The sequence below is a fragment of the Kluyveromyces lactis genome (genome assembly GCF_000002515.2).
Source record: "Kluyveromyces lactis strain NRRL Y-1140 chromosome E complete sequence".
Taxonomy (NCBI): domain Eukaryota; kingdom Fungi; phylum Ascomycota; class Saccharomycetes; order Saccharomycetales; family Saccharomycetaceae; genus Kluyveromyces; species Kluyveromyces lactis.
The window spans coordinates 612,353-630,909 of NC_006041.1; the positions used below are offsets into that span (position 1 = coordinate 612,353).

The 18,557-nt window shown below is 39.3% G+C and overlaps 10 protein-coding genes across 10 annotated transcripts; 6 read left to right on the plus strand and 4 right to left on the minus strand.

The window, feature by feature from the left end:
• Nucleotides 1-588: 588 nt before the first annotated feature.
• Nucleotides 589-2,592, minus strand: KLLA0_E06755g (sugar porter family MFS transporter; the record flags this gene model as incomplete). Its single annotated transcript, XM_454253.1, has 1 exon — nucleotides 589-2,592. One exon carries the CDS (start codon nucleotides 2,590-2,592, stop codon nucleotides 589-591), a length of 2,004 nt encoding a protein of 667 aa, XP_454253.1.
• Nucleotides 2,593-4,350: 1,758 nt separating this feature from the next.
• Nucleotides 4,351-5,100, plus strand: MRX3 (Mrx3p; the record flags this gene model as incomplete). The annotated part of the gene is made up of 1 exon (XM_454254.1): nucleotides 4,351-5,100. The coding sequence occupies one exon, from the start codon at nucleotides 4,351-4,353 to the stop codon at nucleotides 5,098-5,100; it is 750 nt and encodes a 249-aa protein (XP_454254.1).
• Nucleotides 5,101-5,778: 678 nt separating this feature from the next.
• On the plus strand, nucleotides 5,779-7,326 carry GLO3 (ADP-ribosylation factor GTPase-activating protein; the record flags this gene model as incomplete). Its single annotated transcript, XM_454255.1, has 1 exon — nucleotides 5,779-7,326. One exon carries the CDS (start codon nucleotides 5,779-5,781, stop codon nucleotides 7,324-7,326), a length of 1,548 nt encoding a protein of 515 aa, XP_454255.1.
• Nucleotides 7,327-8,064: 738 nt separating this feature from the next.
• ROX3 (Rox3p) lies at nucleotides 8,065-8,685 on the minus strand (the record flags this gene model as incomplete). The annotated part of the gene is made up of 1 exon (XM_454256.1): nucleotides 8,065-8,685. One exon carries the CDS (start codon nucleotides 8,683-8,685, stop codon nucleotides 8,065-8,067), a length of 621 nt encoding a protein of 206 aa, XP_454256.1.
• A 1,663-nt stretch (nucleotides 8,686-10,348) lies between these two features.
• RPL32 (60S ribosomal protein eL32) lies at nucleotides 10,349-10,741 on the plus strand (the record flags this gene model as incomplete). Its single annotated transcript, XM_454257.1, has 1 exon — nucleotides 10,349-10,741. The coding sequence occupies one exon, from the start codon at nucleotides 10,349-10,351 to the stop codon at nucleotides 10,739-10,741; it is 393 nt and encodes a 130-aa protein (XP_454257.1).
• A 913-nt stretch (nucleotides 10,742-11,654) lies between these two features.
• SCS22 (phospholipid metabolism-regulating protein SCS22) lies at nucleotides 11,655-12,479 on the minus strand (the record flags this gene model as incomplete). Its single annotated transcript, XM_454258.1, has 1 exon — nucleotides 11,655-12,479. The coding sequence occupies one exon, from the start codon at nucleotides 12,477-12,479 to the stop codon at nucleotides 11,655-11,657; it is 825 nt and encodes a 274-aa protein (XP_454258.1).
• Nucleotides 12,480-13,255: 776 nt separating this feature from the next.
• On the minus strand, nucleotides 13,256-14,512 carry MAP2 (methionine aminopeptidase; the record flags this gene model as incomplete). The annotated part of the gene is made up of 1 exon (XM_454259.1): nucleotides 13,256-14,512. One exon carries the CDS (start codon nucleotides 14,510-14,512, stop codon nucleotides 13,256-13,258), a length of 1,257 nt encoding a protein of 418 aa, XP_454259.1.
• A 392-nt stretch (nucleotides 14,513-14,904) lies between these two features.
• MRP21 (mitochondrial 37S ribosomal protein bS21m) lies at nucleotides 14,905-15,369 on the plus strand (the record flags this gene model as incomplete). The annotated part of the gene is made up of 1 exon (XM_454260.1): nucleotides 14,905-15,369. One exon carries the CDS (start codon nucleotides 14,905-14,907, stop codon nucleotides 15,367-15,369), a length of 465 nt encoding a protein of 154 aa, XP_454260.1.
• Nucleotides 15,370-15,730: 361 nt separating this feature from the next.
• Nucleotides 15,731-17,101, plus strand: AVT5 (amino acid transporter; the record flags this gene model as incomplete). Its single annotated transcript, XM_454261.1, has 1 exon — nucleotides 15,731-17,101. The coding sequence occupies one exon, from the start codon at nucleotides 15,731-15,733 to the stop codon at nucleotides 17,099-17,101; it is 1,371 nt and encodes a 456-aa protein (XP_454261.1).
• A 323-nt stretch (nucleotides 17,102-17,424) lies between these two features.
• On the plus strand, nucleotides 17,425-18,498 carry SHO1 (osmosensor SHO1; the record flags this gene model as incomplete). Its single annotated transcript, XM_454262.1, has 1 exon — nucleotides 17,425-18,498. The coding sequence occupies one exon, from the start codon at nucleotides 17,425-17,427 to the stop codon at nucleotides 18,496-18,498; it is 1,074 nt and encodes a 357-aa protein (XP_454262.1).
• Between the last annotated feature and the right edge of the window lie 59 nt (nucleotides 18,499-18,557).

Consider the following 18,557-nt stretch of genomic DNA (forward strand, 5'->3'; position numbering starts at 1 on the left):
TCTGAATACTGCGTCCCGATCCTTCAATGTTTACAAAACATCAAATAAACGTAAACATCAAATCGTGATTAGTGACTAAGTTTCCACGTGAGAAGCAGCTGCATAAAGCCTTGGTTTGAACACTTTAGGAGCATCTCAAGCGTTTCCCATGATCACATCTAATGCATCTGATTCGATTTTTGGTAAGTATAGTCATTAATGTTTGCAATCACTTCCTGGTCTACATGACTTCTTCACTTTTATTTCAACATGTCAAGATATTAGCTAGAACTTTAAAATTTGTTTCTTACATTTAAAATATCACATTAAAACATTACTAACTAGCTAGATAAATATCTACTTAATTGAAAGTTCAACAGTTAAGCTATTAAACAGAGGAAGACAAAGGGGAATTAGAGTGAATTTAAATACACCAGGCATTCTGTTCAAATTCTCTTTAATTCGCAATATTATTACTTGATAAGTTATCAATTAGTGTGAAAAGCGATGACATGATGATAGTTTGAGCTAGCTTTATCATGCAAAGGAGGTTAATTTCTACCAAAAAATATTTCTACTGACATAAAAATATTAAGTGTTGAGTTGATTTTAGATCTCGGTAACTTCCAATTCTTCAGCCTCAGCCTTTTCGTTCCATTCGGCAGCCTTGATGGCCATTCTGTGGTGTTTATCGAGTGGTGGTTGTCTCTTAACATTCTTTCTTCTTAGGAGGTTTTCTTGAATGTTAGGCCACAATTCCAATAGTTGATACTTGGCTCTAACCCTTAATGGTACATCAAACACTTCATCCAATTCTTCCAAAGTCAATTGCTTTGTTTCAGGCATGAAGAAGTAGACTAAGAACCAACCGATGACGTTCCAAGCAGCATAGAAACCGAAGGCACCTTGAGGCTCGAAGGCACGTAGCATACTTGGCCAAGTTAAAGATAGAATGAAGTTGAAACCCCACAAGACAATGGTGAAAAGAGATGCACCAATGGCACGGACGTACAAGGGGAAAACTTCACCAGCGATAACGAATGGAACCACACCACAACCGAAAGAGTAAATGGCAGAGAATACGTAAATACCCATCGAAACAACACCGATTCTTTTTTCTGTATCATCGATCCAGAAAGAAAACCCTGTAATCAAAAGGAATACTGCCAACCATGGGAACGTGTTTAATAGAAGGAATCTTCTTCCAAATCTGTCGATCATGAAGAAGGCAGGAATAGCAAAGAAGAAGTTAATTAAACCGAAGCCTAGGGAAGCACACAATGAAGAAATTTCAGTGAAACCTGATTGCAAGAAAATGGCAGAGGAATAGTACGCAATAACATTAATTGCACAGAATTGCTGCATGAAGGCACAAATGAAGGCACAAATCAAGGCGTTTCTGTTTCTTCTAACAGTGAAGATTTCCCTTAATCTAGTCCAGTAAGACATTTCCAAAGAGTTTTCTTCCATCAACAAAACGTGTTGATAGAAAAGATCACGACAAGCTAGGATCTTGTGATTTCTAATCTGGAGGGTGGATTCATAAGCTTCCTTGTAACGACCTTTACCCATTAACCAACGGGGAGATTCAGGACAGAATGGGATTTGCACTAAAACTAAAATAGCAGGAATCATAGCACTGGCTAACATTAATCTCCAATTCAACCCACCGGCAATACCAGCTCTTCCAACTCTGTAAAAGATCAAAGAGAAAACGTAACCCCACATGATACCGAAAGCAGTGAAAGTTTGCCAGTTCATACAGATGATACCACGTAACTTTTTGGTAGAACATTCAGCCAAGTAAACGGAAGTCGTAGCACTCTTAGGACCGATACCAAAACCCAACAAAAATCTCATGGCAAACAAATAGTGCCACCCTGGAGTACCAGCTGGACCGAAAGCTTGTAAGAAACAGGTGATAGCAGAGATAGCACAAGTGATGAAAATAACCTTTTTACGACCAAACATATTGTTCAACCAATCGGTAGCCCAACACGAGACACCAGCACAACATAGATAAGGTGCACCGTTAACAAGACCTTCCAACCAATCGTCCCTCTTGGATCCTGACCCTAAACCCAATTCTTTAGGGTAGAACAAGTTAGCACCATTGATAACAGTTTCATCCATACCTTGCACGGCAGCACCCATTGCACTGGCAGCGATAATAGCAATCAACTTTGGAGGGACTCTCCAAGGATGATGAATTTCATCGTAACAAGCAATACGTTCATCTTCCTTTAGAACATTTAACCTGTCGTATTCGTTTGGTTTTCTGGCCAAAGCAGCACCACGAGCGAAAATATCATCATCATTTGGCAACTCGTACTTCTTAGCAAAAGCACGTCCCATGTTCATAACCTGCTCTTCTGAATATTCAGCCAATATATTTTCTTCTTGCACACTATTCGGATCCCTTCCTTCTGGATCTTCACCAATACTAGAAATGGAACTGTCATCGTTCATCGCAACGAAAACACCACCACCGGCAGATTTCCTCTTTGCCTCATGAAAGCTGGTCACTTCTGCATTCGACAGATCAGCACTCTTCTTGGTAGATGAGTTAACATCCTCAACTGAAGGACTACTCTTAACCTCTTTATTATCCATGACTATTTTGATACTAACAATCTTTCTCTATCTGTTCAATAATATTCTGCTTCAAGACCTCTTCACGTAAATCGGTTAATGGCCTTTGTACAAGTTTTTCTAAGACAAATTCAGGAAAAACAAAACAACTTTATAATGCAAAAACTATATGAGGATAAACCCTCTCAAAACTATTATAGGTTTTTGGTTGTTATGAACCTTTTTTATATGGGAGGAAGATCATGGAAAAATATTTGACGTAAAAGTATTAACAGCCATGACAACACGATCTTTGAGAAAAGTATATACTTCAGAGCCTACTTATATATACTGTCTTTCAATTCAGGTTCTCCGTGAAGCCGTGTAAATAACATAGCTAACGTTGACGGAAGTAATCCAGTTTTCATTTTGCAGTGGTGTTAAGCGCTACCGGCTACTAACAGGGACTAATAATAGTCTCCAACGCAAAAATGAATCAAAAAAAATTCAATCACTATTTGCTTGCAGTAGCGAGACGATCCAAGCAAAAGCCAGAGATGAAAGGAGCCGGACTATACTACTGCCTTTGCTTGAATGAATAGAGTCAGCCTAAGTGAATATTAAGGTTGTTTTTTAAGCAGACTCCCAGTTTCATAAAAGGAAATCACGGCAAAATACACGAACCGCATAGGAAAAAAAAAAGAAAATGAAACTAAATTACGTATTAGAAACACCTAATCAGGTGGGAAATAATCCAGCGCACCAGCGATCTTCTTCGAGAGCTAAGGAGGAATTATGGCTGGTTATGAGAAGATGAGGCTGCAATAGCCCAGCCCACGCGAATGGGCTGAAACGCAACCGTCGATTATGTCGAAGGCTGGAGCAACGGAGATACTATTGCTATGATTCCATAGTAGTTCGAGCATTCAAGATCAGATGAGTTTCGAGTCTTCATGAACAAAGAGCAAACTAAATATGCGGACTTGTAAACTTACAGTAAGAAAGCCGCAGTAGATTTTGCCAGTGGTCCTCGATGATATATATCATTTTTCCATGGCTGGAATAATTGGAACCAAAAGGAAAATACCCTTGCCTCAAATTTCCCCGCAGCATATATTTTTGTTTATTTCCAGTAGCAATTTATTTTCAAAGCACTCCCAGCCAGTTTTGTATGTAACTTGTATACTTGTAGCAAAAAATAATATGTTCCGAAGAAAAAACGAGAAAAAAAAAAAAAAAAGATGGAAAAAAAAGATGATCAAGAAATTAGAAAACATTGTTCAGAACTAGAGGTATCTCTAGTACTGTTGGGATGAATTTTTGGCGGAAAACTCGAATTCGAATGTAGTGAGGATACGGATCAGATACTGGATATGGATTTGGGCTAGGCAATTGCAATTTTCATTCACGCCGCTTTTCAAACAATTCATGTGGGGGGAGGACAATATTATTTTCCCCACAGGAAAAGTGGAAAACCGGAAAAGAAATGCGGGATGACGAATTAATGGATATTTACCCGGTGTACTGGGAATGATAGATCACGTGGTTAGAAACACTCTGGTGCGTGTTGTTTTTTTTGTCCACCTCACCTCTCTCTACTCCGCTCCACCTAGGTCTAAAAACAATAATTATCAAAGTCTGGAATGGTTTAGGGTAGGGTAGGGTAGGAACTATCCGAAAGGTTTAAATGGTTAGCATCAAGCATTGCTCCAGAAGTAACTGATTATACCTGGCGTGTTTGAGAGAATATCCCGAAGCAAGTTTTCCAAGTTTGAGAGTTTTGTTTTCAGTGGTCGAATTATGAGCGGGAAGATTTCCAGGTACGTTATTTTACCCTTAACGGGGTTCACATTGGGCTTCGGATATTTCGTTAAGCCATGGCATTTGGATGAATCAGCACTACAAACGTTACATAGACCGCTACAGGACCAACGGACCGATGTATTGGATAAACTTAGGGCCACAGAATGGGTCAAGAAACTTAAAGAGTCGTCTGATTATATGATGCATCGTCAATCGGAGAAGATCCCTGTACCTCATAGAGATTATCACGTAGGTCAAGGGTTGCTTTACGGACCAACTAAGCTTGAAATTGATCCGGTGGTGTTTACAGATAATGCACAGAACAAGATCCACGTCATATATCATTTGGGCCACAATTTAGGCAACGAAAAGAATGCAGTGCATAAAGGTGTACTTTCATTGCTATTAGACGAGGCTTTGTGTTTCTGCGGGTTCCCTACACTTCCCAGTAAGCGTGGAGTCACTGCATCTCTAGACATATCGTTCCAGAAGGATGTTCCAGTTAATTCCACCATTGTGCTCAACGCCCAGGTCATTGAAACCAAGGGAAGAAAATGTATCATTACAGGAACGTTGGAATCACCACCTCTTGATCCTTCTACGAAACTGGGATCCGTAAAGTCCTTAGTGGCTAAGAGCGTACCCAATTGGATATACAACCCTAAACCGACCGTCTACGCTACTGCAACGTGTATTTTGGTGGAACCTAAATGGTTTAAATACGTTTCATGGATTAACATATTCTGATCTAATACCACCTTAAGGTCTCCGTTATATATGCCAATAATATTATATTTAGTTCACATACTACAACATTCAATATTAAGTATACCATATGCTAGCATTGTACTGGTGCTCGGACATGATGAATACCAGTTAATTCATCATCCCATTCCCACTATTGTATTGTTTGGTCCGGGTAATAATAATACAGACTATTCATATCTGCTATTTTCTTTGACATCTTTAAATTGAAAGATCGAATTTCTAAACAGAAAAGGTTTTAACACAGGACAGAACGGTTATTCAAATTTTGGACCGTTAAGGAACGTAGTTTTTGGTCTTAGTTAAGTTTTTTACACTGCTGGTAACATCATAACAGGTGCAACAGACTACTGTACACACTTTGAGCGCGGGAGGGACACGCCGAACTTACAGAAGTATTTTTCGCAAGTTATTATTAAGGTGGTAAGAAAGCGTGTTATTAAGTACTCTGTTTTCTAAAATTGATACTTAAGAGTTTTTTCTTGCGATTGATCTAGCTTTTGAGATACGATCTGAATTTACCAGGATAATCTGCTACAGGAACGTGAATCTTTATTGCCGTATCTTAGCATCAACTTATTAACTTAACACAAGGGTGTTTTTTTTTCCGGAATTTCAGCATTTCATTATCATTACAAGAGGATTTATTTTAATTAAACCATGGCTAGCATTGACGAATCGGGAGAAGTGTACTGTGACAAGGAAGTCGTGACTAAAGTGTTTGCTAGACTGACAACCAAGTCTGAAAACAGGGCATGCTTCGACTGTGGCGCCAAAAATCCTACCTGGACTTCAGTTCCGTTCGGTGTTCTTCTTTGCATCGATTGTTCCGGTGAGCACAGAAATATGGGTACCCATATTACTTTTGTGAAGTCAAGTAATTTGGACAAATGGACTGTCAACAATTTGAGAAGGTTCAAACTTGGTGGTAACGATAAGGCAAAGGATTTTTTCTTAAAGAACAACGGCAAACAATATTTGGGTTCTTCTAGCAACCGGATGGCTAAATATACAAGCCAGGTAGCCAAGAAATGGCAGAGCCATTTGAATCAAAAAGTGGCTAGAGACGCTGAACAACATCCAGGTGAAATTGTATTTTCAGCAGAAGATGAACAAGAATTCACAGGGGGCAGTTCTGGTTCTTCAAAGAGCAACAGCGTTGATGATTTCTTCTCAAACTGGGAAAAGCCTGTAAACCAAAGTAACATATCTTTGACGTCATCTCCTAGAAATTTAACACCAACCAATACTGGCAATAGGAATGGTTCTTCTATTCTGTCCGGAAGTGGTTCTGCCAACAAAACCAGCAACGGTGCTAGATCCACTACAACTAAGAGAACTACTTTGACAGGATCAGCAGGCTCTTCTCAAGCAAAGAAACATTCCATCCTTTCCTCCTCTCGTAAGTCAAAGAAACCGGTTGCAGCCAAGAAGGTGGATGCTGATTTGTTTGATCAATTCGAAAAAGAAGCCAAGGAAGAGGAAGAATTGGCCTCAAGTCTCGCCACCACTTCCCTTAACTCCAATAATTTATCGAATTCCATATACGATGCCACTCCTGCGCCATTCCAACAAAAATCTGGTTTCAGCTCTAGCAGCAAAATAACCAAGCCATCTACCAATGTCGAAGACGCGGAGGACGACGAATGGTCCAACAGATACAATGATGGTATTACTTTCGATCAAATCAATGCTTCCAATGTAGGATTAACTGGAAGCAAAGATGCGGCAAAACCAAAGTTGGCTAAACTTGGGTTTGGTATGACTTCCAATAATGCAGAAAAGGAACAAAACAAAACTAACGAATCAAGGAGGGCTGCCTCTGGTCCAAAGTACACAGGTAAGATTGCCCAAAAATTCGGAGAACAAAAGGGTATCTCTTCAGACCAGGTGTTTTCTCGTGGAAGCTACGATGACGAGGCAAGTAAAGAAGCTCAAGAAAAACTCAGACAGAACTTCAGTAATGCCACATCTATTTCTTCAGCCTCATACTTTGGCGAAGGCCAGAGCGAAGATCAGTTCGACGAATTTGGAAGACCATTGAATCCACAAAATGGAACAAGAACAAACAGAAGCGGTTCTCTTGGCGGACGAAACTTCATGGAGTTCACGTCTGGTGCTGATGACGAATTTGACCTGTTGAAGAACGCTGTTGAACAAGGAGCGCAAAAGCTAGGAAACTACCTAAGAGATTACATGAGAAATTAATTCCTATGTTAGTTTATTGTAAGATAAAGTATAGTCATTCATCAAGGAGTTAACGTTAATAGTATCAGTGCCATAAGTTCCCCATAAGTTCCCTTCTATGAAAAAAAATCTGAACAAAACTTTATGGCTTTATTGTAATAGAAACAAATAAACAAATAGATGAAAGCTTGTCCTTAATAGGATACCCTTTTCAGTCACACATCTCTTCGTTGTACCATAATATGAATACCGCCATTATTTGGATAATAATAAATATAGGATCATTCCAAACACCCAGTGTGTAGTCAGAGTTTGAGATTTTTCAACACACCTACATTTTCCAAGGAATACCAAGTGTCTATTGTGCTTTACGTATTATTTAATGATTATTTAGTAGCTTGAGTAGCGAAATAAGGATTATGCAATCCAGTGATCATGACAATTATTGATTAAGTAGCATTTAGAAAGTTGATTTAAAGAATGATATGTTCTTGAAAGACAAGAAGATTAAGGTCGATTCGAAGTAAGATATTAACGCGTAGTCATGGGCCATAAACAAATCTTGTCATGTCGGAGGTATATCTCGTGTACAGTTCGAGAAGAAAGAGGTGAAGAAAGGAGTAAATGAAAGTCCTGCTGAACCGAAATACTAGCAACACTAGCGGTATCAGTGGAAATCGAAATGAAAAATTAATGATCTATCAGAAATCATGGAGAAAGAAAGAAAGAAAAGTAAAAGCCAACCAACCGCCAGCTTCTCTATTCAAGCCTTCTTCTTTTCATATCATCTGGTTGTAACTCAGTGTTAGGAGAAGCCATCGACGATCCGTTCGACTTATACTTTCTTTTCTTCGTTTTGGTACCTGTACCGTTTAGATCGAATGCAAGATCATCCACATCGAAACCAGAATTTTTAAACTCTGACGGATGGCTCTTCATCAACTGCCCTATCACTGTAGAGCACATATCCCAATCCATTTGTGGCGGCTCAAATAATCCTGTATCTCTTTTCATCATCGCGTCTCTATACTCTTCTTCACTCATCCCTTCCACTAGTTTGGCTTGATTCATCATATCCGGATTATTTTGAAAGATTACGTCTGATATCTCTCCACCTTTTCCGTTTTCCCTTGAAGGAATTGTTATAAACCTTCCTGAAAGATCTTGTATCTGGTTCTTGTAAGATTTCCTTAGTTTAACCGCTTTCGTACCATCTGCATTCGTCCTAGCCACCTGCCTAGCCACCTCTTCTAAACCATAAATCGTTATTAAATCGTCTACCGGATTCGGTTGTTGTGATTCGTAAACAGGAAGTGACGGATCCACATAATAATAATAGTTCGGGTGCGTGGCACTACCATCTTCGTGACTCGTAGCCATTTTGTCTAAGTTCACTGTGTATTGTTTAACCTTGTTTTGTTGCCTTGTTTGTATTTGGAAAGTTGCTAATTTGAAACTCTCACTATCTATTAGGACTTATTCTATAATCAAGTTAAACCCAGAACAAATAAAACAACAGATATATATCAACTTGAATCTCAGACTTCTGCGGTTTAAATAATTCTTATACAACAGTTGACACGTACCCTCTAACTACAGATACACAGATCCCAACAAGCCAACAACTGTGTATTTCCAAAGCCAACTTTATACTCAATGTACAATCTCAACGTTTAAATTCTACATCGATTTCCATCTGTCGAAAATGCATGTATGGCATGTAAAAGTTTCCGGATTCCAACATCTAACACCAAAAGGAACGACACTGGCAGTAGGAAGAAGAGGAGAAGCTGATAATCCGGAAAAACTTCTTTTTTTCAGTTTCTTTCTTTTTACTATCCTAGATTAGGACTGTCTGTTCAAGGAATAAAAAATAGGAGAAGGCAAAAACCCAGACATCGGATATATTAGAAGGTGTATGGGTGGAAATGACAATATCACTCTGGACTTTTGGATGATTCCTGATTAGGAACATGTATCCTTTGGGCGGGAGGATTTTTTTCTTTGATTTTTCCGTGATCCACTCACTGCTGCAGCGGGACCCAGGCAATGGACTGAGAAGGGTACACGGGAGGCAGATCCAATACCTGTCGGTAGGCTGGCACACCCCTTTCCCGTTCGCTCAGCTTGGCAATGGGCTAGGCAGAGAGGGTTTGGCTTCCTTCTCCCCAGCTCGGACAGTCTCTCTACCTGTGGACAGAGGAAGGAATCAGTTTGCCAGGCGGAGAAATATGGTAGAGGGAAAGCGGGCCTAGCAGCAACCAGTTTGTATTACGTTCTCTGTAGTTTGTGTGTCTGGAACTTTTTGGTTTAACGAAATAGTATAATGTTGAAAAGTTGAGTTTATACGTTATATATGAAAGTACTGTTAATGGTATTGGTATAGGTATCAGATAGAAAGACTCAGCAAGGAAAGAATAGTTCAAGGTATGTACATAGTGGTACAATACGTGCGGAATAGAAATGAGAATTGATATGCGTTTCGAACGGCCAGATGTAGACGATATTTGAGTGAGATACAATGAGAAGCAAAAAACCAATGAGTTTAACTAGATAAACGTGGGATATCTATATCAATGAGTTTATAACATGTTGATTCAGTGTCTTATATTCATCCATCTATTACCGTGGGGTAGAAATGAAATTATTTGGTATGATATGATGAGCAATGTGTGGTTTGTGATTTGTAAGAGTACTAAAAATCATACGATATAAAACTAATGACTGGCAATGAATGACAATTGTTGTAATATTGAAACAGGTTATTACAGTGGGGATCTATAACGAAAAATTTGCCTGGATTCTTAATCTAGAATTTTTAAGATTTCCATGTTTTATTAATATTAGACAAACTCAACTCATCCTTATACTTGCCACAATTTGTTCACTTTCACCAGTTCATCTCAGAAGAAAAAGCTCATTAGGTCGATATACCGTTTGCTATAGAGGCATAGTGGAATAGCACAACATCCGCTCTATCAGGCAAAAAACATTAATACTAACAAGATAACAATATTTCGATATTACTTTAATTTTTAAACAGATGGCTGCTTCTCTACACCCAAAGATTGTTAAGAAACATACCAAGAAGTTCAAGCGTCATCACTCTGACCGTTACCACAGAGTCTCTGAAAACTGGAGAAAGCAAAAGGGTATTGACTCTGTTGTTAGAAGAAGATTCAGAGGTAACATTTCTGAACCAACCATCGGTTACGGTTCCAACAAGAAGACCAAGTTCATGGGTCCAGATGGCCGTAAGGTTGTTCTTGTCTCCAACGTCAAGGGTTTGACCCCATTGTTGATGCACACCAAGACCTTCGCCGCTGAAATCGCTCACAACGTTTCTTCCAAGAACAGAATTGCTATCTTGGCTGAAGCTAAGAAGAACGGTATCAAGGTTACCAACGCTAAGGCTAGATTGGCTTTGGAAGCTTAAATGTTTTAATATCTAGGTTTTTAAATTGTCAATATAAACTATCAAATCACTTCTTAACATAATTTCTCTCATATTGAATTGAATTGAATTGAATACATAAACATCCTTTCGTTCATTTACTCAGCTTACTCAACTAGTTTCACTGTCATTTCACATTTTTATATGTTTGACGACGGCATCAAGCGTGCATTTTTACTCACTAATAGTTGGACTTTCCACGCAGAGTTGAGTGCTGACATCGTATCGATGTGATTGGAATTACAAATATATATACTTCATGTATTCAGTGGATATCGTTGTACCTGTAGCTAGTTAAAGACAAGGGTCGGTGGTATTGTGCCAAATAGTACCTTGTCCAGCTCATTGCAATTGAGAAATCATTTGATGGCATGCGACAAATTGAATATAGGACAGTTGCCAAAAGAGCCTCTATAAACAGAAGAAAAAAAAAGGATGTAAAAAGAGCCAGAAAGAAAAGTATCAATGACGGTTGCTGAGTATATTGGGATCAATTTGAAGGAGAATTAGTTCAATATCTTTCGTCTCCCTTTGTTTTCAATGAGTTGTTTCAACGAAACAACGATGAAAAGAACAGCTGTGTCACAAGATGAACAATTTCAATACTAACTCAAATATCTTGTCAATGTCTTGGCTAGGGGAAAACATAGTACTAATGGCTGTAATGATAATACAATAACAATAATGAAGAATGATTTTAGCCGCATGAAGAAATCCTGCAAAGAAAAGAACAAACAGGTTAAAAAGTACGGGGGTAATTAAAACAAAAGAAACAGACGTAGATAAGAAAAGAAATACGAATATAATTCATAACAACATTTCTATCAAAGTCGAGAAATATGTTGTCATATATTATACGATGGTTGATAGTTCCCTCACTTAATCAGAATGTATCCTAAGATAACCAATACCAAAGTAAGAAACCTATAACGATCCAAATGACCACGGCCGGTGCAATATTCGACGTACTAGCGGGTTCTGCAATAATTTCAGTGTTAGCGCTGGTATCAGATTTGACCTTTTCATCGAGCTTTGGTTCACTTTCCACAACTTTTGGCTTTTCAGTATCCAGGTCAGTATTGGCAGATGCAACCGGGACAGATTTCTTTTGTACCGGTTCACTAGCGGACTCTTCTGTAGCTTTCGAACCACTAGCAATAGTTTCCTTGGCTGAAGGAATGACAGTCTCAGTTTGCACGTTATCAGTTTCTAGATTTTCCACGACTCTTGGTTCAGCATCTAGTTGATAATTTACCTTAATCTTCTTTGACAGGCCCTTGTTCTTGAACTCTGCTTCCAATTGAGGCCAAGCTTCGGCCACACTCAGTTCACCTAAATCGTAAGGAGCTGGCAAAGCTATAACCAAGAATTTATCTTTACATTTGAAATCTGGTGTAGGTTCTTCCTTCAATCCTAAAAGAATCACTTGAACATCAACGCTTTCACCGGCTGGCACCAAAGCGGCATTAGGTCTTACACAGTATACCTTAGGAGCTGTGGTCTTCACCTTAAAGGCAATTGTTTGTTCTGAGTCATTCTTGATGGTAATATGCTCAGCTGCTTGGCTAGTGAAAGGTGCTATTACGAAAACAGAGAGGTAAATCACATTGAATAATGGAATCGCAAAAATGATCCCATTAAACATTGAAATAATGATTTGGAAGCTTGTTAGTATATCGAATGCATAATAACAGAAACATAATATTGAGTATCTAAGCATCGGAGAATAATTCCATGTGGTTGAGGATATGGAACATCTATCAGAATCCCTGTAATCCTTCTAAGTATTCATCCCATTATTTGTCTCTCATGCAAGAAAAGTGAGCCAATATGGCCACACATTTGACCACACGAAGTACACTTTCAAATGCTAAACACCATATTTTGTAACTGATCATATAGTAAAGTGGTTTTTAATCCCTTTAAACCACTGCTCAAAGCGACACATACGTTTGTATTCCAATACACTTGGAGTAATTTCAACCATTGTAAACTTATAATAGTGAGAAACAGTTTATACACACTTGTGTTAGAGCTGGAAAACTAATAGACTTCCCGAATCTAACGAAATAACAAATCCCAAATAGAAAGATAAACGAATTAGATAACCGTACCTGATAATCTTCGAACAATTAACCTAGGAACCGATCACTGTAAATCCTGCCAAAAACTAAGTCTCTCTGTTCTTAATTGTAATCGCTTAGTTCAACTTTTCTTTGTTTGCAAAATGTCAAATTCGGGTATTTATGTGTGAGGGTAACCACAACAAATGAAATGGGCACTGAACCTCGTTACGTAATTATCATGCAGCGAGCAGTCGACACAGACTTCCCTCTCACTAAGAGCATTAAGCATCTTTTGAGGTACCAACAGTGCACGGTTTGATTTCAGTTCTTTTATACTTTATATTCTATTTAAACGAAACTGAATTTACCTAGATATGCATATGTTGTAGCGTTTGTTATGTATTGACTACGACAAGTCTTATGGTATCTTTCAATAGTCGTCACCACGAGAGACAATTTCCTTCTTGTGAGGATGTAGGATAAGGGTGTGTTCGAATTGAGCCGTATATGAGCCCTTAATATCGTTCAATGGTGGGTAGTCTTCTACAATACCTTGCCTCACCAATGTGTTCAAAGCGTATACGTGCTTGTCTTCGCCCAATCTATCCAAGTAACGACGACAGAACGGTATAGTTCCAAAATTTTCATCAATAACCTTTAATAGATTCTTGGCACTCGATAGGGATGGTGTTGGATGTGAACCGGGTTTCTTAGCATAATGAGAGCATTCTCCCTCTTGTATAACATACCCACGACCGGTACTCCCGAAAGTTTCGATAGCGAAATGTTCGTTTTCTTCCATCTTTGTGTTGTCACCGTTCTTGACAATTGGCACAGATTTACCCCCATGAATCGAATAAGGATTAATGTTGTGGCCGCACAAATTCCTGCATGGTTTCACTTGGTGTGTCTCACCGTTAATTTCCACTTCGTACGATTCCATCACTTCTTGAATAGCTTCACCGATATCAGTCAACCTAACGTCGATACCTGCCTCTTTAATACCAGTATTGGTTGCATCCTTCACAGCAGCCAACAAATTATCGTATTGTGGATCGAATGCAATAGTAAACGCAGAATCGATGATATAACCATTAACATGGACACCGAAATCAACTTTCATTACATCCTCGAACTTCAACACGGTCTTGTCACCAGCATTAGGAGTGAAATGAGCAGCACAGTGGTTGAGCGATAGACCAGTTGGGAACGCAATACCTTGGCTCTTTGGTCTATCAACGTGATCCCCATTGGCATCAGTGCCAGTAAACTTTCTAGTCCCGTCTTCCACCAAATTAGCAATCTCAGTCAATGTCATACCCGGCTTGATCTTATTTCTAACACTTTCCCTTACACGACGGTGAATCTCAGCACCTTTACGCATATCATTACACCTTTGTTCGTACTCTTCACTTCTTTCCAAGTATCTCCTCTCTTCATCGGTAACTCTTTTCAGATTGAAATCTTGATGGTATTCCATCCACTGTCCCTCAGGGTATTTCTCATCAGGGTATATTAAAGCAATGTTCTTCATATTATTACCCTTCTTCTTCTTCTTCTTCTTCTTTTTCTTCTTATCCTGCACGGTAGCATCCTCTGTCACTTCACTGTCATCAACAGCTGCAGGTTCAGAAACCTCAGGAAGTGCATCTACAACAATCTCTTTGACATCTGTATCAGCCACCATTTTTTAAACAACTAGAATTGATTTCTGCAATATGGGTCTTTGCAGAACTTGTCTGTATAACATCGGTCACCTCATCTCTTTATGACCAGAGTATACGTACCATTGCTTTGTTACCTTTATATTCTCTCAAGAATTTCAATCTTCCAAAGCTTTAAATTTTTCAACATGAAATTTGACGAAATGAAATAAGATAAGAAAAACCAACATCTGAGCAGGATTCCAAACTTCAAAAGAAGCCATTCTCTGCACTCTTTGAACCGACACTTATAACGGGAAAGTTTACTAGAACTAACTGCTTGTGGTGGATATTTTAAAATTTAGGTGAGGTCTAACGCGATCTTATCGGGCTACGGGACTTAACATTTTGAAAGGATAGGAAAGCAAATCAAACCATGCTAACTGCAAGAGGGTTCCAATTGGGTGCCAGCAGGACATCTACTTTATTGTCCAGACAATTTACACAATGCACTATTAGGAGACAAGAAATCATAGATTATACAAGGTTGACTCCGCTATCTAAAAGTGCAAAGGAATCGTCAAACGGATCTAGGAAAGACATGTCCTTTTCGGCAATGATGCAGTCGCCAAGAGAAGATACTTTGAGTTCCAAGCTAACAGGAATCCAAGCTGGAAGAACTATTGATGTCTTTAGCGGTAACACCATGGCTGCTTTCCAAAGGCTAGGGTCCATCGTAAGATCGAACTCCATTCAAAAGGACAAGAGGGCTCAAAGGTTCTATTTGAAGCCTGGTAAGGCAAGAGAATTGAGAAAGTCTCAAAAGCACAGAAAGGAGTTCATGAAGAGTTTCAAGAACTTAATAGAGGTGGTCAAGGACGCCAAGAGGAAGGGTTACTAAATGGCTTTATATGGCTTCTTATGTAGATACATAAATCATGTCGAAACGAAATCATCTCTCTCCAACATGTATATAGTTTAACAAAAGACAGAAAACAAAAATATTTCAAACAACAGACATTTTTTCCAAATAACATCAGTGACTGGGTTACTGCGGTGAAGCTTAAACTGTATTTCTTATCTTTTGTACATTATCTTGCGTCCTTCTTTCTATCGTCTGCATGCCATAATATTTGAAAAATCAATGATTCTTGCTTGATTCTTAGGACCATATATCTTTATGCAACACAAAATAAGGAAGTACAGGTAGTTTCTCCTACTGACGAGATAGCACCTTAAAATTAACTATAACGTAGTACAGGATGTCATCCAGTGTACAATCTGGGGTCATCACACTTCTTCATACGGCATGCGGGGCTGGTATCCTTGCAATGCCTTATGCTTTTAAACCCTTTGGATTGATTTTGGGTTTGTCAATGATTATATTCTGCGGCTTGTGTTCCTCTACGGGGTTATATTTACAATCATACGTGTCGAAATACGTTCCTCCTGGACATGCCTCGTTTTTCACTCTTTGCAGATTAACTCGTCCTGAATTGAGCGTCGTTTTCGATGCTGCAATTGCTGTTAAATGTTTTGGGGTCGGAGTTTCATATTTGGTGGTCGTTGGAGATTTGTTACCACAGATAATGTCCACGTTTACAACCCATGGGTGGCTCTTATCACGCCAGTTTCACATCACTGCAGTTACGTTGATCATCGTGACACCGTTGTGTTTCATTAAGAAGTTAGACTCTTTAAGGTACACTTCTTCCATTGCAATTACAGCAGTTGGGTACTTATGCGTATTAGTTGTCTTCCATTTTGCCGTTCCAAATAGCGAAATCGACCATTTAAGAGGCCATGTTAGCATCTGGAAACCCAGTGATGTGGATTCATCCATGCTAAGCAGTTTTCCAATTTTCGTTTTCGCGTATACTTGCCATCACAACATGTTTTCCATCATCAATGAACAATCAGACAAATCTTTAGACAGTATAACGAAATTGATTAGGATTGCCATTACGCTAGCAATGTCTTTGTACATTTCCATTGGAGCGCTAGGTTATTGCACCTTCGGTGATCATATTACTGGTAACATTATCACCTTATACCCAAACTCCATTTCCAGCACCATCGGTAGAATAGCTATAGCATTGTTAGTGATCCTTGCCTTCCCGCTACAATGTCATCCAGCTAGAGCATCTGTCAATCATATCTTACATTACTTCTCCAAGGGGAACACCCATCCCCCAATGACAACCACAAGTGCAGAACAAAACAGTCTATTACGGGACTCTGAACTCGAATCTAGCGAACAGTTAACCTACGAATGCGAAGACGAATTAATTGAAGAAAACAGCGCTAATCAGCCTCCAGTAGTAACGTTAGAAGGCCCTAGATTCATCTTTATCACGTCTGGAATCCTATTATTTTCGTACATCCTCGCTATGAGTGTTACGTCGCTAGCAAACGTTTTGTCAATAGTAGGAGCAACCGGATCCACTTCTATATCCTTCATCTTACCTGGAATATTTGGCTACAAGTTAATCGCATCGGAGTACGCCAAATCCGTTGTACCACCAGCAAAAGAACGAATCTTGAGAATTATCTCATTGTTACTTGCTATTTGGGGATTCATCGTCATGATAACTTCACTAAGTGCTACCATATTTCTACATGCGACACATTGAGGGTACAGGATAAACAGGGTACTAGAGACTAACCATTGATACTGCTACCAATTGTACTCCCGATTGACACTCTAAATAAGCGGCCCGCGTATTCCTAGCGAGCCTTTGGTTGCTGCCTGTCACATGATCAAAAAATAACTCATCTCTCATTGTAGACAGACACCAAAAAAAATGATAAATGTATACCGTATATACATAAATATAAAAAGTAATCAATACGAACATACTTGAACTTGAAGCAAGTTTATTTCAATTTTAGTTGTTGTGTTGTCACAAGTGTTCCAATAGTCCAGCGAGGCAAGGGAATATCTGCAAACAGAGAGATGGCGTTGATTAAAGCAAGTCAAGCCCGTGCTGTAAGGGAGAATCCGCATGTATCTCATCAATTTAACATCTCGTCATTTTTGGGCGATCCTTTTGCCATAGGCACACTTAGTATTGCATTGATCTCATGGATCATTGCATTGGCGGGATCCATTGCTGTTGCAGCATCTACGTCTCCATTCCCAAGATTTTCTTGGTGGACTATAGTTTACGAGATACTACTAATGATTACGCTTTTTATCGTGTACTGTTTGGATTTAGTTGACTACTATAGAATGTTCATTACTTGTGCTGTTGGTATCGCATTCGTATATACTTCGAATAGTACTAACAGTATTGTGTACTATGAAGGGTCCAAGAGTGGTGCAGCAGCAGCAGGATTTATCTTGTTATCCATGATCAATTTGGTGTGGGTGATTTATTTTGGTGGAGATAATGCATCTCCAACCAATAGATGGATCGATTCGTTCTCACTACGCGGAATTCGTCCTTCGGTGCTAGAGACATCCATGGCTATTGCCAGATCGCAGAGACTGCCGGTCAAACCTTCTTACCCATACCAATACCAGGAAGACTTGCGTTCAGCATCTCTGCCTGATGTCCACCACGATGACGAAGGTGAGGGCCACAGTGGCAACATGTATGCGCCAGAACTTCAATCGTCTACAAAGTATGTGTCGTCTACAGTGCTGAACGGATTTGAAAATACAGATCATTCCTCTTCGAAACCAAACCTTGATGTTAATGCGCAAAATACTGCTACACTGAATACACAGGCCACTGGCACTTTCATCACAGATACCACCAATGCCAACACAGATACTACCATGGGAGACACATTAGGCCTATACAGTGACATTGGTGAAGAATTAAACAGTTTCCCATACACTGCAGAGGCTTTATATACCTATCAAGCGGACCAAACTGACGCGTATGAAATATCCTTCGAACAGGGCGAAATTCTCAGGGTTGGTGATATCGAGGGTAGATGGTGGAAAGCCAAGAAGTCAAACGGGGAAACAGGGATTATCCCAAGTAATTACGTTAAGCTTTTGGATGGGAAATCACACTGATTTTATTACTGCCTCCCATCAGTTTGTATCATTAAACATTTGATTTGTGTATCGTCTTT